Consider the following 18,896-nt stretch of genomic DNA (forward strand, 5'->3'; position numbering starts at 1 on the left):
AGAGGTGAAACTGTTGAGCTTGTAAGACAATTAGGTCCCAATTTTGTCCGTTTTGGAAAATTAACTGCCATACCTTTGTGTTTTCTCCAAGTTTTCCTCTGCCAGCAGTTACTGATGTTGAAGAAAAACCCAGACAAAGGAAAGGAGAGCTTAAGGATTTTTCTTTTCCATAAAGAGAATTCAACTGCACGCCCACTGCATGCTGCGACTGACGCCCTCTGTTAAAGCAAATGAAAGGCCGTGAAAATGATTACTTTGGCTATTGATTACAGGGCAGCAGTCCCCCTATCGAGCAGTAAACCTTCCCACCTTCACTCAATATCACAAAGTGAATTAAAGAAAGTAAAAACGATAACCGTAAAGTCTATGTTAAGTACACATCTGTCAAAGGGGTAGCCACAGGTGAAAATCAGCACTCGCCTGTAAATCAGTTTCTTTCCTGCTGCACGGAGCGACGCTAGCTACCACACACCATGAGCTGCAGAAAGCAACGAGCTGCCTCTCAGAGCAATGAACCATGACCTGTGCTTTGATCTTTATGCCACAAGTTACAGGACGGGAAGATCGAGTGCAGTTGGCAGGCAAAACATTACAACCCCCTGACAGCTCTGCAGTCATGCAGGAGCTGTGTTTAATCTGCTGAATCCTGATTTTTTTACTCCTTTAACACAGCACACTTTCTTACTGTATGAAATATTATCCTCACAGTGTTGCTTTGTTCACATTTTTTGACTTAGTGAAATATTAATATGCCCAGCAGCCTGTTAGGCCTAAGTTGACACTAACATCTGTAACTTTATTTTTTTATACCAGCCATTCCTATTTCTTTTTATTTTTAATTCTATAATTCAACTGAAATATCGTGTTAAGCTTGTTTCTGTTAACCATTTGCCACACACAGAAAGAGTTGGAAAACACTATAACCAAGTTAAAAAAAATTGAATAACAAATCGGGGGGAAATTATGAATGACTAGTTTTCCCTGATTAGCTGCACTCATGTCCACTAATTAAGGCAGGCTACATCATTCATCAGTGTGAACAAGCTTACATTTGATTCAGTGAATTCTTGAAGGTAAACGGTGTGTTTAAAAACTCCCAAATCCCAAATATTGGTTTTCTATCTACAGTGTTTTATGGTTTCATGTAATTAAACAAGCCACATTTTCATTAGAGTACCGTGTGTTTGGTGGTGTCACCTCACAGCAAGGACCCAAAGTGTGCCAGGAAAAAAATCTTTAAACAATTACACCACAACCAGCCCCCTTTCCAGTTCTTAGCTGACAGGAGTGACACTCAGTGTGGTCTTCTGCTGCTACATTCTGTGTTCATAGATGCTCTTCTGCAAACTTTGGTAGCAACAAGCGGTTATTTGAGATACTGTTGCAGATGGCAATTGACCTCTGACCTCAACAAGGCAGTTTCGCCCTGAGAAATGGTGCTTTTTTCTTTTCTCATTCCTGTGCTTTAATGGCTTGCACAGTCACAAGATCTTAATCCAACAGTGCACCTTTGGGATGTGGTGAAACAGGAGATGTTGAATCTATTGCCATAGAGCAGGGTGTCAAACTCCAGACCTCAAGGGCCGGTGTCCTGCAGGTTTTAGATCTCACCCTGGGTCAACACACCTGAATCAAAGGATTAGTTCATTACCAGGCCTCTGAAGAACTTCCAAACATGTTGAGGAGGTAATTTATCCATTTAAATCAGCTGTGTTGGATCAAGGACACATCTAAAACCTGCAGGACACCGGCCCTCGAGGAGTCACCTGTGCCATAGAGAATTAAGGTAGTTCTGAATGCCAAAGAGGGTCATTTCACACCATTTAAAATTCCCAAAGGTTTCCAAAAAACACCAAATAAGGTGCAAAACTGTTAGAAAATATGTTTAAATCTGCTGGCTTTTAAATTTAGGTGAATGGGCCCAATATTTGCTTCCGCTTTCCCAAAGTTAAAATAAATCTACTTCTTTCTCATGTTTCTCCTTTTTATCTCTGTGCTCATTTTAAGCAACAACAGGTGTTGGCTCCTTTTCATTCATTCATATATCGAGAATAAATGGACACACTCAGTCACTCAAATACTAAAAAAAATAACTCATGATGAATTCAGTGCAATTAGGGAGCGATTACGAACAGTTAGTGGGTCGTTCAGTCACTGCCAGACAAATCTGATCAAATCACTCCCACACAATCCAGACGAGGTTCATTTGTCACTTATATTGTTGCTTTTTTGCAGCTTCTTTGGTCAAATATGCAGATTTTCATCCTAGACGTATTGCACTTGGCTGAAACCACCTCAGTGCAAGCTGGCCGTGATGGATTGATGACATCGGATGTGCTTTAGTGTCACTTCACTTGATATAATCTCACAGAGCTGCCCTGCTCAGGAGAAAACATACGCTTCCTGCTTCGATATGAAACTCAGACCCCAAATAAGCACGAGAATGATTCATTGGAATATCGAAAACAATACTAGAAACATGGATTCACTCCCTCCCCCTTTCTTACACAAACACACACTCTCACTGATACATAAGCACTTCCTGTCGAGTGCAGTGTGTCATGAATTACAAACAGCTTTTTATCTGAAATTGTCTCAGCTGTTTCCAGAACATGACTCTTTGTCCTGTTTGCCTTTTTGAATCTCTTAAACCTATCAGTTCTCCTGGCAGGGACTCTCAGCACGAAGCTCACTTGTTGGGCTTGGCAGGGAAGACGCTGATAGCCAGGGAAGACACGACCAGCGTCACATTCAATTTGTCCAATTATACTGACTCCGATAAACAGGACTGACGTGTAGAAAAGGTTGAATTTGTGAAGAGGGCTTCCAGCTCCTACTGTTTCGGTGTAATTTTATTATGCTGTGAAAGGTCAGTTTTCCCAATTACTGAAAAATATTTTCTCATTTTCCCCTTGTAGTATGAAGCAATGCAGACAGCTTTGGCTTTGTTCACTCAAATATCTGACTTTTGAGTTTTTCTGCACTGGGGATGAACTGACCCTGCAAGCATTGTTTTCTATGCTGTATCTGGTCAGACATTAATATCCTTGAAAATGAAAACAGCTAAAAAGACTTAAATTCACATTTATCCACAGTTTTACAGTCTGATTGAAATAGGTTTTTTAATTATTATTATTGTGTTTTTGTTATTCTGCATGTCATAGTTCTGGAGTTGTTGAAAAAAGAAAATTAATTAAAATTCAGAGAAAAAGTTTTGAATTTTCTAGACTAAAATAAAAAAAAATGTACAAGAAAAACAATGACCAAAAACTTTATGAAATTTTTTTTTGCAAAAATTTGACAGTTTTTGTTTTCAGAAACTTACAGAAGCATACATTTGACTATTTTTTCTTCATAATTTCGAGGGGTTTTTTCTTGTTAATTCGCCCTTCTCGCTGTAATTCTGCTATTTTTCCCTCATAAATTAACCATTTTATTTGCTGTAAATTTGCCTTTTTTTTCTTTTTAACTTTTTTCTTGGAAATGTATTTTTTTTCTCCATTCTTTTCTCATAAATTTGGTATTTTATTGCTTGTACATTAGTGATTTTTACTTGTTAATTAGACGATTTTTCTCATGTTTTATTTTAATTTTTTGTTTGTCTTTTTTTCCTGTGTCTTGTTTTGCCTTATTTTTTATTCCGTTCTGTCCTGTTGGCTTTACCTGTTTTTGTTTTTTTTCTTCTACCTGTGTCTCGTCCTCAGTCACTCCTGTGTGCACTCCTGTGTGCACTCTGTGCTTCACTCTTCAGTTCCTCATACTTCTTATCCCCCTGGTTTTGGATCCTTGTTTAGTTTTTCTACCCTGTGCCTTTGTGTCCTAACTCCTGCCACATTACATTTGGCTTAAAAGAAAAAGGTTAGTAGACATCTAGATCATACTTAGCTGCTTCAAATATGCAAAGGCATGTATCTGCAATTGAGCTGGCTGTGAAATAGGTGTGAACAGACTGCCATAGGGTGGGACTCACTTGTTGAGTTTTGCCATGTAGATCTTGATGTGGCTGAAGTCCGGCCTCTCTGCAGGGTCCTCGGCCCAGCAGCCCTCCATCAGGATGGTCAGCTCCTCTGAATGGTATCTATTGTCTGTGGTTGGCCGAAAGTATGGCTTCTGACCGTTCCTCACCTTCTGAACAATTTCTGGAGACGAGAAGACAAAGTGTGAAACTCAGCAGGTTATTATAATAGTCAGGACACAATTGAACAGCTGAAAACCAACAGAGACAGATACAGTGACAAATATTTGCCTCCTGATTTTATAGTTTTTTGCATATTAGTCACATTCACATGATCATCAATTAACTGTGATTAACCACATTTTTTAGAGAGCTGAGTTCAATTTCAGCCACACCCGCTGAATCAAGAAATCAGTTGAATAGAACCTGACTGACAAAGTGAAGTAGAGTAAAAGATCTCAAAAAGCAACACATCATCCCACAATCCAAGAAAACAGATGAGATGAGAAACAAAATGACATCTATCAGTCTGGACAGGGTTACAAAGCAGTTTCTTTGGGAACAGTGGTGAACTTTCCCAAGAGAAGCCTACTAAAATTACTACAGGATTACTACAAGAGGCCACTGATGACTCATCCAGTAGGTCACTAAAGAACCCAGAACAACAGCGAAAGAACTGCAGACCTCACTTGCCTCAGTTAAGGTCTGAGTTCATTATTCAACGATAAAAAAGTAACTGGGCAAAAGTCACATCCATGGGAGATGCAGAAACTAACACAGCATTTCATACAAAGAACATCATACCAAGTGTCAGACATGACTGTGGTGGTGTGACGGTCTGGGGCTGCTTTGTTGCTTCAGGATGACTTGCTGTAATTGATGGAACCATGAAATCTGCTCTCTACCACAGAATCCTGAAGATGAATGTCCAGCCATTAGTTCATGCCCTGCACTGATGGCCAGAGACAGAAGCACTTCGGATATGCAGCAGGACAATGATCTGAAACGCAGCTGCAAATCCACTGCTGAATGGCTCAAAAAGAAATAAAGGTTTCGGAGTGGCCTAATCAAAGTCTGGACTTAAATCAGATTGAGATGCTTTGGCATGACTTTAAACAAGGTAGATAACCTCCAAGTGTGGCCGAATAAAAACAATTCTGCAAAGAAGAGAGGGACGAAATTCCTCCACGGGAATTTGAAAGACTGACTGTCAGTTATCACAAACGGTTGACTGGAGTTCTTGCTGCAAGTGGTGGACCAACCAGTTGTCAGTTAAGTGGAAAAATGTTTCCCTTGTTAAAGAAAATCATCTTTTAAAAACTGCATTTTGTATTTACTCAGGTTATCTTTGTCTAATTTTGTTTGTTTTATCTTAAACATTTAAATGTAAGAAACATACAAATATTACTGGTGGCTCCCAGTGCTACCCCTCAGCCTCCTGGTAGACACACCAATAGTCTCAATTTCAAAATCTTACATTGCCTTGTTGTCAAGTTATCACATTCACAAGATTTTCAGAAAATGTACTTACTTGAGGTCAAAGTCACTGAGATTCAAACTCATCGAAGTAGCTACACCTATGGTGTCATTCTTGACTTATCGCATACATAAACGTATGCCTTCATGTCGCCCACCCAGTGGGGTGGCAACATTACCCAAGAAACTAAGAAATCAGGAACGAGGCAAACACTTTTTCATAGCACTGTACACCATCTCAACAAGGAGCATAAAGTGCAGCATTTTTTGGCAGCAAGTGAAATTTAATAAGCTTTCCTCAAGGTCTTATTACAATATCAGCAGAAAAATCCCTGAGTCCAAATTTGGTAATCGGTATTAAATGTTTTTATAAGTTGTAAGATCTAAGTCATCATCAATAATGAGAAGTAGACTCTTCTGAGAAACGTGGGTTGTCATCATCTGTTCTCTGAGACATAACTGGTGTGTTGGATATTGTTATCTTTGGGCAGACCCAGGATATTTCTTCCTCTTTCCAGTTTCTCTGAAGTATTTCTCAAATTTATCTTACTTCCTAATCTTGTGAAAGTCTATAGGTCATCTCAGAAATGTGTTATTAATGCTTACAACAACAAGTGATGTGATGTCACTTTGAGGACATCAGTTAGCAATGATAGGATATACTCAAATGATTAAATGATTGAGAAGGAATTCATGACAAAAAAGACATTACTTCATTTCACTGCTGCTCACCCAGGAGGGTCCTCTCATGTTCTTTTAATAAAATAATTGGTCACACTGCCAGTCTGGTAACTGGGGACTGTGTGGACCCCAACACTGTGCTCTTTATTTATTAATTTCATTAATAAATAAAGCAGCTAGATCTTTGGAAACAACGCTCAGCTTTGGTCGCAGTGCAAAGAAACATCATTTATCAAAACAGCGCACTGTCCAAAAAATAATTTATTACTTTGTAAAAGCTAAACTAAACTGCCTCGCTAGCTTCACACCACAAAAACACCCTGACTGATGACTTTGTGTTCAAAGGTGTATATTTCATAGTGTTGGTAATATTTTTTCCGCCACATGTGAACTCTACTTAAAGCTCAATGCACTGTATATTGATAACAGTTTTCTACAGTTTTAACTGAACTTGACTCTCATAATGTTTCAGATTTATCCGGAGGAGAAAATGAGAAGGACTCATTTTCCTCCTTTCCAGTTCTAGAATTTTCATTCTTGGACCCTGCTAGAGTAGCTTCACATCATTCAAACTTTATTTATGTTTACGCTGGGTCAGAGTGCACACCCTTAGCTGCTTTCCCTTTAAGCCATCCTTTGTCTCTGATTGGCTGCCCCTCACAAACATCAGGTTTGAACACCTTTGCTGAGGATGGCTTCACTACTCACAATATCCTCTCCCTATGACATGATACAGAGCCATAAGTAGGGAAAAGAGTGTTAGAAAGCGAATGCTTGGAGGTTAAAGTCTTTTGGCTCACAGGGATATGAAAAAGTTCTGAAAACAGGAGTAAAGGTAAGGCTTTAAAAACTTTGTTCATGTTCAATATGAGCTTTCACTATTGTGGCAAATGGAAAATATTCCCATGAAGACAGGATGCTATACTCAGTGAGCTAAAACAGAGTACATTTCTATTAATATTTTTAGTACACCGCTTCTTTTATTGTGTTATCCTTATGCTAATGTGCTATTTCTGTTGTATAGCATTAATTTATTCAGCAGTGCTGGTTGACTCTTTATAGTTGCTGATATTTTTTCCCTCTTTTATTCATAAATCATGTCATTATAAAAGTCTGTAAGAGACATCCTTCCCCAAACGATTCTTCCACATCCGCTCTTTTCTGTTAGTATTATCATCACGAAAGAGCCATAAGAGTAATTTGAAGACTCCACTGTTATTTTAAAACCACAAAATCACAATTTCACAACTGGCTCCAACACATCTGAACACTAGAGAGCAGGTGCTGGCTTTCACTGCTCACAGCCTGTTACAGATGAGCGTGAGCCACTTGTACGATCAGTGTAGAGCGTGACTGTGAATAAAAGGTTAATGAAAGCCATCGCACAGATGAAGCACTCCAGGAGGGTTTCACGCATCCACTTTGGATGCGCAAAAGTTGATCTGGAGTAGCTCTAGAAGTTGTTCCTGATGTCACTAATGCAGAAGCAGCGGAGGTGCAGGCAAAAGAGGGAAACCAGGGAAACTGGTCAAACCACAATATGCAGTATGTGTGCAGGAAAAGCCAAAGGGTCACGTGTGAGTAGTTCACTTCAAACCATAATAATGAAGATTTAAGATCAGTCTGAAATGGTGTCATCTAAATATATAATTTTCTGCCTGTCTTGGAGCTCAGCCTTCCAATCAAGCACACAAATATATAATTTTCACACAAGTGTATGAAAGTTTTCACACGGTCAGTAGTCTGAGTTTTTTTCCTTTTTTTCTTTTACTTTGCTGCTGCTAAAAAGTAGGGTCACCTTTTTTCTAAAAAAATATGTGTTTTCCTCCATCCTGATTGGAGTAGCATTAAGTCATGTGACACAAGTTTAGGATTTTATTGAGACCTATGGCGGAAACAAGTTACCCGCAAAGTTTACAGAGACATACTTAAAGAGGAGACATCTTCATCACTCATCAAATCTATCTTAGAATTATGTGACATGAAGGTTGTGTCCACACTGGAAGCGAGTCACTCGTCACGCATCGCTTTGAAGCTGATGGCCTTTCGCTTGAGGACAATCCAGGTTCTGGTTGCCTAGGTAACCCTCTAATGTATTTACTACCAGGCCGAATGTCAATCATGGGCATTCATGACTCACCGGTCATTCAGTCTCACCCACTTCACATTGACAGCAATTATTTTCCTTGTAGTCGCTCAAAATCATCAAATATTATTTCACCTTCTTTGGCCTCGTGTCTCTGCAATTCACTTCCAGTGTTTACGCAGCTTAATGTTTGGGAAAACAGTGGTTGGTGACCACAGCATGACCAAAAAGCAAAGCAGCTGTGGAACTCTCTACCCCCGGACATAAGAAACATTGGTTCTCTCCCCCAGTTTAAATCCCAACTCAAAACCCAATGCTGCATATTCATTGTGAACCTATTGTTTGTTTATTTATTTTCTGATTTTTTGTTTTTATTGTTCTTCATTTTGTCATTTTTCTATAATATGTTTTATTCTATTGTTAAGTGTCCTTGGGTGTCTTGAAAAGCGCTTTTAAATAAAATTTATTATTATTATTATTATTGTTATCATTACAAAGTTGCTGCAGGCTTACAACTGAACTGCAAAATTACATAGAGTTTTGGCAACCTTGCATTTAAGTAAACAGAACACAACCAGTTGAGTTGAGTCCCTTGCTGCAAAGAGTCACCTCGCAGACGAGTTGCACTCATTCAGATTGATTGCAACATGTTGAGAGCAATGCAGTCAGTCCAACCAAAATGCAATTGTTTAGCCTCGCCTCAAATCAGGTAACCTGTCCAATCAATTTCCAATCACGAGTGGTCTCCCTTGCACGCTCAGACTGTCTGGTGGCTCAGTGCCTTGTCCAAGGATACTTGGGAAATTGTTTTCCACCAACCTTCCAATTGGTGGATGACCAAAGAGATCACCATCCTATTTCTTTTGCTTTGGTGTGACTGAACAATTATAATGACAGCTGCTCCTAAAGAGCCAATCAGCAGTCGAAACAAGGAACACATAAGCAAATCACAACCATTTAATGGGTGTGATGGAAGACAACTGTACCATTTCACAAAGCCTTGTTTTCTGTAAAATTAATGTTGTCTTGTTTTCAAGTGCACATTAATGAAGCTGTGATAGAAGTAAAAGGAAGAAGTGTTTCCACCCTTATGTTGAGACAAAGTCACCAGATTTTTTAAACTGATTTAAGTGGTGATTTTACACATGGGGGGCGATCGTGGCTCAAGAGTTGGGAGTTCGCCTTGTAATCGGAAGGTTGCCAGTTCGAGCCCCGGCTTGGACAGTCTCGGTCGTTGTGTCCTTGGGCAAGACACTTCACCCGTTGCCTACTGATGGTGGTCAGAGGGCCCGGTGGCGCCAGTGTCCGGCAGCCTCGCCTCTGTCAGTGCGCCCCAGGGTGGCTGTGGCTACAATGTAGCTTGCCATCACCAGTGTGTGAATGTGTGTGTGAATGGGTGGATGACTGGATATGTAAAGCGCTTTAGGGTCCTTAGGGACTAGTAAAGCGCTATATAAATACAGGCCATTTACCATTTACCATGCAGTTCGAAATGATTGAAGTAACCCACTGGTCCATCGGTGATAGTGAAAAGTTGCATGGAATTATATTTTAAGCATCATAGGCTTTGACTGTTTTGTTATTTTCCACTTCTATCCTTATCACTAAGCTGTGATGTTTTACATCGTGGCTAAGAAATCTAAAAAGTGATTCAGAGACATTCTGAATACAGCAGACATTCAGACCACTGACAAACAGGGATGTTTTAGGGATCTTTGGACACTGTTTGCGACCCAGTTAACCAAATCCTCTCTCTCTGGTCTCGGTGTTGATGATGGCAGCTTTCAGAAGCAGGTGCTTCTAAACCAGCCAAGTCTGGCACAAAGATCTGTTAGAACCGTGACGCTAAAACACCTTTTGGCTGAAAAAACACCGACAATGATAATTAACGATATTAGAGCACAATATCTGCGCTGCGATAATTAATATTGAACAGATGGGCTTTTGGATGTAGCACTGTGTTTCTTCATACATTTTACTGTTTATTATGCTTTATTTGTTTATACTTGTGGCTCTGGTTATCTGTTAGTGGTGCTACCCTGTAAGGGTTGGGCATATTATTTTAATAATGACACAATAATAAAGTAAACTCTGAAAATCAAGCCGTTGCATACTGTTGACTTAAGGAAGATGTATCACAGCTAAAGCTGCTTCGAGACATAAGACACATGACCGTTGCCTTCAGTTTCCACTTCTGCACGATCTCTGGATCACATCTTCATTTACAGTCGACTATTTTTTTCATATCTTGGACTGATTTAACATCACATTGTGGGTTTTTTTCTGCCTTGACATCTGGTCAGCACATGTTCTTTGTGTACATGGCTGCACGAAAGGGTGCTCTGACCTTTCAAAGACATTGAGCTGAATTAAACTACAAGAACAAATGTTTTAGTTTACTGGACATTTGTTTCTGCAGGGGTCAGCTGACATGTTTAAGGCCCATTAAAAAAAACTGTTGTGTTTACCTTTGGGGCTGAGGTCCATGCCCTCCACATAGAAAGGTCCATTCCTCAGAGCTATTTCCTGCAGTATTATGCCAAAACTGTACACATCACCCTTCTGAGTCCCCTGAGGAGGATGGCGGTCGTATATGAGCAGCTCAGGAGCCGTCCAGAGCTTCTCTAGATAACAACAGAACAACCCAAACTTTTAGCAGAAAGTTGATGTTCTTCTTCTTAACAATGTGACTGGATAATCATTGCTGCATTAACTTACTTGCATAGAGTGAGTGCGAGTCGTCATTTTCACTGGACGTGCGGAAGCTGACCAAGCCGAAATCTGTTATTTTCAAAACGAATCGACTGTCCACTACGCAATTAGATGACTTCAGATTTCCATGGCAGCCAAAGTAGCTGTTGTGCAGATAGTTCATACCCTGGTGCAGAGAAGTGCAAGTAAAGCATTACAGGGTGTTTTCTGTCTGTTTCTGCTACTTTCCCCATGTTTACAGTAAATCTTATGTTCAGACATGTGGAAATAATATGATCTGACAGACAATCATATGCTGAGGAGAACATTTCTCAAGGACAGGCGCTTTCGTGGGGGTTATTTCTGTGAAATTACTGTTAAACAGAAAGACACAGTGGATACTGAAGTACTCATGTTCAATACTTTGTGGAAACGGTGAGTCAATCATGCCTCAGAGCTTCACCAGCGCCTCTTCTCCTGCAAAACGATGCTATCTGCGTGGAGCAATTTAGCCGAAGGGCTTCGTCATGCAAGTCGTTCGGTATCGCTCTGACAAAAAGCCTCTTTGTTGGGACAGATTAAAAAGGAGTCCTCTAAATCATGTCCATGATTAGTTTTGATTAAGCTGGAAGGAAAACTTCTGCAGAGTTTCTCTCCTGCTTTACATTATAGGATGGAAATATTTACTCCAGTTTCGTGCACTGTGCCAAAAATACATTTTTCTGCACATTTCTCTCTCCCTCTCTCCGTCTAGACTCTGAGAAACTGCCCATGAGAAACCATGGTAACCCAGACATTTTCTGTGTGCATCTCCAAAGTGCACAAAGCCTCTTTTTTCAACACTAAGAAAAAAGGGACAATCTTTCAAAAACATGTGTGACTTTTTAAATCAATGCCTGTTGACCCAGTCTGACAGCGACGTACCTTCACGATGTCATTGATCAGAGAGTAGCGGAACATCCAGTCCAGGTTGATGCTCTCATTCTCTAAAATGTCCTTAAAATAAAGAAAGAATAAAAAGGAAGAACAACTCAAAAACCTTTGCAGACATAAGAAATGCCTTATATATAATCTTCTGTCTGTCTTGAGGTGAGAACCTACCAATCAAGCATGCAAATCTATAATTTTCAGACAAAAGTACAAAATGCTCCACAAAGACATTTCTTTTTCTATCATTGTTGCTAAAGTATGTCTGGAAACACTCATGTGTTTGTCATTGTTGTTATTAATTAATCTGTGCCTAAATTAGATTACAGGTAAACCAAAGCTAGTCCAAGTTTGAGTTATGGTTCTAGACTTTTAGGATTTTTTTGAGCTTTTTAAATCTGGTTTTGATTTTATTATTGTTTTAGTGACTATTATGATATTGCTGAGTTTTTAGCTCCTGTTTTAATTCACCGTATAGTATTCCTGTGTCTCTGTATCATGTTAAGTGCGAGTTTTCCTGCCTTAGTAGGTGTGTTCTGGTTGGTTAGTTGTCTGATTGTTTTCACCTGTGATTACATGCATCTGTGTCTTATCCCTAATCACGCCCCAGTGTATGTATGTATATATATATATATGTCCTGATTAATCCTTAATCTGTGTACGCTTCATCTTTAAAGCATAAAGCCAATAAAAGTTCCAATAAAACAGACCCTGAATGCACCAAAAGTAAAATTCAAAAATAATTATATATTTATAAAATAAAAAATTGATATTTTTATTCATTCATTGCAGTGTTTGCTTTTTGATTAATCCATTTTATTTTCATTTTGAATTTCTCATGTTTATTTTTAACTGTACAGGGCATGTTTATTTCATGTTTTTTTTTTCTTTTTTGAATAAAAAGACACATCAACATTTACGTGTCACCCTTTAGCTTTACTTTAAGAGTGTAAACTGTGAATTAAAAAAAAAAAGTATTCATCCCTATTCTCATTTATGAGAGATTAATTTATCTACTTTTCATTTGCATTTTACCCAAACCCATCTATCTGTTAATTATTTTTTATTTTTAATTATTTACTTTAATCATCTTATTTTATTCATTATTTTTTTTACTGTTTTGTATTTATCTGTATTAATTACCCTAATTTTCTACATATTGTCTACTTATTTGTCACATTTATTTATTGCTATATTTTTTATGTATTTATTATATGTAATGGTTCCATAGCACAGTGGTTCACACAATCACATGGTAAGCCAAAGGTCTTGGTTTCTTTGTCTCACCCCCCCCCCCCCCCCCCCCCCCAAACCAGTTGCACCAGATGGCAACCCCTCCCCAAGCCTGGTTCTGTTTCTTCCTCTTAAAAGGGAGTTTTTCCTTCCCACTGTCACCAAAAAACTTAATCATAGGAAAATGTCTGATTGTTGGGGTTTTCTCTGCTTTCTCTGTATCACTGCAGGGTCTTTACCTTGCAACATAAAGTGCCTTGAGTTAACTGGGATTTGGCGTTATATTAATAAAACTGAATTCAACTGAACTGGTTCGATTCCAGACAAAGAGTCCAATCCCTCTGGGGTTGGATCAGGAAGGGCATCCGGTGTGAAACTCTGCCAAAATTCAAAACATGTGGAGCTACTCTGTGTCAGCGCCTTGTGACAAAGTAGCAGCCGAAAGTAGCATTTCATTATTTATCGCATTTAGTTATTATTGCTATGACTTCATGGAACACTAATTTCTTTTTTCTTGTTTTTTACTGATATTTACTGAAATCTGGTTGTCCATAATCAGCAGCCAAGATGCTCTTAAAGTTTATTTAAAGACTAAATGCAGAAACAATTCCAGAGCTGACAGTTTGTCTTCCCTGGCCTCTGTTTCAGCATCCAGCAGTATCACATCAGTCACAGATATCTGCCTTTTACGCAGACGACTTTCTTTAAAGTGTGACTGATAAAAGTCATTTCCCAGCTCGTCCGTTTTAAGGAAGCTTCTGGCGTGCCAGCATCTCGGGCCAAGATCAAGTTTGTTTAAAGCGTCATGTATTCCTTACTGAAACAAAAAAAGACAAATCGCAAATATTGAAGGACAAAAGAATGTGTGGACTTTTAATGGTTAGCTTGATAAGTATTGTAATCTAACAGTACTTCAACACAAAAATCCACCAGCTGGCTTTTGTTAGATTTGTTGTTTGAGTCCTTATTGTCTGTCTGTCTGTTGTCATGTGAAAAAAACAAAAATAAAAAATCTCAGAAGGTTTTCATCTTTGTGGCGATCAACTTTTAGAAAACACTTTTAGGTCCTGGTCGTCTGTTCAGTTATTTTTATCATTGCTTGTTAAATTGTATGGGATGAATTGTTTAGTCTGTAAAATATCAGCTGACAGCTTTCAGTGCTCCTTGGCACATGATTATCCAGGTCTCTTGAACCCTACTGCAGGGATGAACATCACTATTCCAGAAGACATTTCCTTCTTTGGTGTCTTCGTGATAGTGGTGGAAAGCTCTGTGTAACACATGAGGGCCCGCTGGGTTTGCGTCTGCAAACGCAGATTGTCTATAAACTGCAGTCTAGACACACGAGCCACACGCTAAATACAGCTTCTGTCTATCTGTCAGTGCAATCTGGCAACACAACCTGATTCAAAGGGTGTGTGGAGCGGACCTCTGCACACACACACCAGATATTTGCTGTCTCAGCTGTTGTTTGTCCATTTCACCTTCTGACCATTTTACTAAAGCTGTAAAAACACAAATGACACATGTTTTTCAAGTGTAGGCTGTGAGTTAGGGCTATTATTATCACAAAAAAGCAGAGTTATTACAGTTTTGTAATTAGCTGATAATTAGTTTTGTATTTTTTTTTATCTCATTTTGACTTTTTGTTTTTAATTCAGTTTAGTTCCAATTAATTTCATGAGTGAGTTTCATGTTTCAGTTTAGTTTTTATTAGTTTTAGTATTAGGTTTAGTGTTTTTGAATTATTCTAGTATGGGCGGGATATGTTAGAGGCAAGATTTACGAAAAATCAGTACAGGTATTACAATAAAGAGCTTTTTGAAAGCAGTTGACTTACAGTGTTGTGGACATCCAAATTCACAATAACAATGCCTCATCAATTAAAAATTTACCAAACAAACAAATACAAAAATGATGATACTTTGTGTTTATATTTTATTTAAATTAGCTTTCAAAGTTCACAAAATTTCACAATTTTCAAAAGACTATTTTTAGTTTAGCCTTATACAGATGTGCCAAATGTTTAGTGCAGAAAAATTCAAAATGCTGCATTTAGATTACTGAAATATACATTATGAAAATTATGTTAATTAGGCAAATTGAGTACACAAATAAATTACACTGTCTTTTGATTCTAGGGATTTGCGTACTAGGACGCAAGACAACCTTAAATGAACAACAACACAGAACTAAACTGCTTTCATAGGAATTAAGAGGATAAGATGCAGCCAGATGCTTTTAATCAAATGTATGTGATTAACTGATCATCAGCATCTGTAAAAAAGCAGACTGGTCTTCGTGATAGTGGTGGAAAGCTCTGTGTAACACATGAGGGCCTGGTCTGGAGCATTCAGGTGTGTGCTAACACACCAAGAGAGGAAAGACAGCAGCAGCTTTAGAGAAGCAGTTGCTGCTGCCCATCATTCTACGAAGGGTTATAAGGCGATTTCCAAACAATTTGAAGTCCATCATACTACAGTAGGAAAGATTATTCACAAGTGGAAAATATTCAAGACAGCTGCCAGTCTTCCCGGGAATGGACATCCCAGCAAATTCAACCCAAGGACAGACCGTGCAGTGTCCAGAGAAACTGCAAAGAGTGAAATCTAGAGGCCTCAGTATGTTAAATGTTAACGTTCATGACAGTACAGTTAAAAAAAGACTAAATAAGCATGACTTGTTTGGAAGGGTTTCCAGGAGAAAGCCCCTTTGCTCTAAAGAGAACATGGCACAGTTTAGGCTTGCAAAGGTGCATCTGAACAAACTACAAGACTTCTTGAACAATGAATGTTGGACAGATAAGCGGTGATGATTTGGGCTTGTCTTGCAGCCATGAGCTCTGAATAGTAAAGTCTAAGGAGCTTGGAAAGAAAAGCGTCTGGACTTCTTTAAGTTGCTTGAAGACATTTCACCTCTCATCTGAGAAGTTTCTTCAGTTCTAGGGTCAAATGGTGGAGATTCCCAGATTTAAACCCTGTGGGAGTATCCCACTGAGAGGGACAAAAGGACCCCTGATGATCCTCTACCTAATCACATGAGCCAAGGTGTGAAAACGGGTGTAGGTCACAATCAGCCAAGGTTTCGGGTGAAACCTAGCCCCAGTGATATCCTGAGGTCAGATGGCCCAGGATGTGAGCAGGCGTTAAGGCGTCTGGGAAGGGATCTCAAAACTGGATTATAGATGGCTGACAGTTGGTGTCATAAGCCACCTGTTCAAAGATGGTCGCTCACAGTGGACATAAATGGCCTCTTTTACTCCTCTTTTGAACCATCTGTCTACTTTGTCCAACATGTGAACAGATTACTTCAAGTTACTGGTGGTAGAGGTGGTTCCACAAGCTAATGAATCGTAAAGTCTACTGATGATTTTTTTTGTATACTTATCTTCATTTTGGCTTAGTTTTTGTGAAATAAATAATAACAGTGTAATATGCCATGTGTTGTTCATCTGAGGTTGTAATTATTATGTAATTTGAAGGTTAAAATAGCCTGTTGTGACCCTCTTCAGCTTTAGAGGGGTTGAAAATGGTTACCTGCAGGCTCCCTCGGGGACAGTACTCCGTTACGATGCAGACGTTAGGAGGGTCGATGCAGGCCCCGATGAAGCGAGTCAGATGGTTGAACTGAACGTCTCTCATCTGAAAATAACCACACACAAACACACAGCAACTGTGAGTGCAACTCTTTCCAACATCACATTCCCGAACCCCATGGAAACAGAGGACGGAGGAGGGAGGACTGACGGCTCGTTTATGTACAAAGTTTTGAGAATAACGCTGCCAGCAGTTCATCAAAATAATCTATTTGCAGTGGGCTAGCTGGCACCGTGTCTTTTCCTACGTGTTGAGACGCATTCCTGCTCGGGGCACCCAGGTGAAACATGTGCGTGTGCATAAATTGCCCTTGGAGGTTATGAATGAGCCAGTGTGCTCAGGGCGATGAAAAAAATAACATAAGGTTGAGGTGTTGAGAGGACGTACGAGCAGGAATATCACACTGGAACAGGCTGAATGTGTAAAACTGCTTTACATGGAAAATAATCACTCACTGGTTTTAACGACACAAAGCGTCTTCCAAAGCATGAATCACTCTGTATGTTCGAAAAAGGAATGAAAACAGAAACCTTTGGTGGCGATTAAGCGGGAACGTTTCATTTTATGAGAATGTGCGAAGTGGAAATAAAAAGGAAGAAGAAAACAGTAATTTTCTTTTCTAGAAACACAAACGGCTACTAGTGCTAACAAAGACAGCGTATCTTTCTGCAGCTGGTGCAAAACTTTGAAAATTCATCCTCAGTGAGTGACAGAAGCTCTCACACCAAAACCAGGGTGTTAGTTGCTCATGTTTCACGGCTCGGGGGATGTTAGGCTACCCTTTGGCCTATATAATTTCCCCCGCTGCACACAAGCGAGGGGGGAGGAGAGAGCACTGGAAGACAAGTGGTTAAGTTTCCACTGGCAGGCCTGTCTCTTCCCCCCATCTGGTCGGCTTTTATACGAGCTGAGGTTTGACAGTCGATCAGGCCCCCGGGGCGTCTGAGAAGCTGCCAGCTCAGACAGAAGCCTCACTCCCCCATGTGCCTGCCGACTGACCGAGAGGCCACAGAGGCGTCAAGGAAGCCTGAACTCTCCTCTCCTCTGAAGGACAGCAACAGAAAAAAGGCCCAAAAGCACCAAAAGAATCCGAGCTGGAGAAAAGAGAAAAAATGGCCACAAGTTTTCTCCACAACTTTTCATTACCACTGGTGCAATTTCCGAGTTACGGGTTTCCCTTTGCCACACAGTGTTTCCATCACCAAACCACATAAATTGCAAGATTTTCTGTTTTCCCCCCTTCAGCCAGCTTCCTTATCACTCACTCGTAAACATCACCCAGCCGAGGAGACCTTTTCCATCAGCAGCTGCACTCAAATACATGTTTAAAGGATCTGAACCCTTTGCCGTAACATCCTGCAGTGGGTCTTTGTAAACACTAACACAAACCTATCTTTCACAAGATAAGCTACAGAGCCAGAGAAAAATACCCAAAACTAACATGCTGAAATTGTTCCACTTTAAAAAAAACTCCTTTCATAAAGCAGGTGGAGATTATGAAGGTCTTTCATCTAAACAGTTGCTTCATTTTGGTGAGCAAATAAATTACCTGTTGAATACAACTAGTTGAGATGAAGGGTATTTTTTCTGTCCTCCAAGGTCTCACTCAGTGTAAAGCTCTTTTCAAACAGATGCAACTGGAAGCACTCAGAGATGCATTTTACCTCAAAATACAACTTTGCTTTCCCCTTTTAAAGAAAGAAGACAAACTCAAGAGTGACGAGAATCTGTTTCACTCGCAGACTGTGTATAAAGGATCGAGGTAGAGTCTGAAAAGTGAAGGCAATGCATTTCGTCTAGTGGTCAGCCAGCAGGGAGCGACGTCTCTGTTTTCAAAAGAAGTCCAGTTGTACAGAAGTCAATAGGAAAAGACCGTACTTTTCATTTGATCTATGACCTTTGTAAACACCTTCCTTATGAGCTTTTGGGGTCAATATGAATATATATGAATATAATGAAGTTCATTTTTATAATTTACAGTCGATGCTAGAGTGAAACAGAAGGATAAAGCGGGATGTGCTTTAGGTCAGGCCTACCCCATCAATACCCAATCCAGTGCATTCCTTTCCTTTACTTAGCAACTCTAAGCTCGCTCACTCCCTTGCTGTTTAGTTCAGCTTGAACCAAGAAAGCTAAAAGACAGCGGTGAAGAAATCAAAAGGAAGTAAATTTCATTGCTTTTATATTGCACCTGAATTTTATACATCATAACGTCAGAGAAAAACTAACCTTACTCAGAACGTGGCTTGTT

At 39.6% G+C, this 18,896-nt stretch overlaps 1 protein-coding gene across 1 annotated transcript in view; it reads right to left on the minus strand.

Moving 5' to 3' along the window:
• Positions 1 to 18,896, minus strand: part of npr2 (natriuretic peptide receptor 2) — a 90,552-nt gene that overhangs the window by 24,765 nt on the left and 46,891 nt on the right. Inside the window, exons 11-15 of the mRNA XM_085413483.1 lie at positions 16,586 to 16,690; positions 11,814 to 11,885; positions 10,917 to 11,076; positions 10,667 to 10,822; positions 3,971 to 4,139 (exon numbers count right to left, since the gene is read on the minus strand). Of these exons, the coding sequence (XP_085269609.1) occupies positions 3,971 to 4,139; positions 10,667 to 10,822; positions 10,917 to 11,076; positions 11,814 to 11,885; positions 16,586 to 16,690 (662 nt within the window). The remainder of the gene's footprint in view (positions 1 to 3,970; positions 4,140 to 10,666; positions 10,823 to 10,916; positions 11,077 to 11,813; positions 11,886 to 16,585; positions 16,691 to 18,896) is intronic.

The sequence above is a fragment of the Rhamphochromis longiceps genome, linkage group LG7 (genome assembly GCF_057381845.1).
Source record: "Rhamphochromis longiceps isolate RC_006_pf linkage group LG7, R_longiceps_female_GT1.1, whole genome shotgun sequence".
In the NCBI taxonomy this organism is placed as follows: Eukaryota; Metazoa; Chordata; class Actinopteri; order Cichliformes; family Cichlidae; genus Rhamphochromis; species Rhamphochromis longiceps.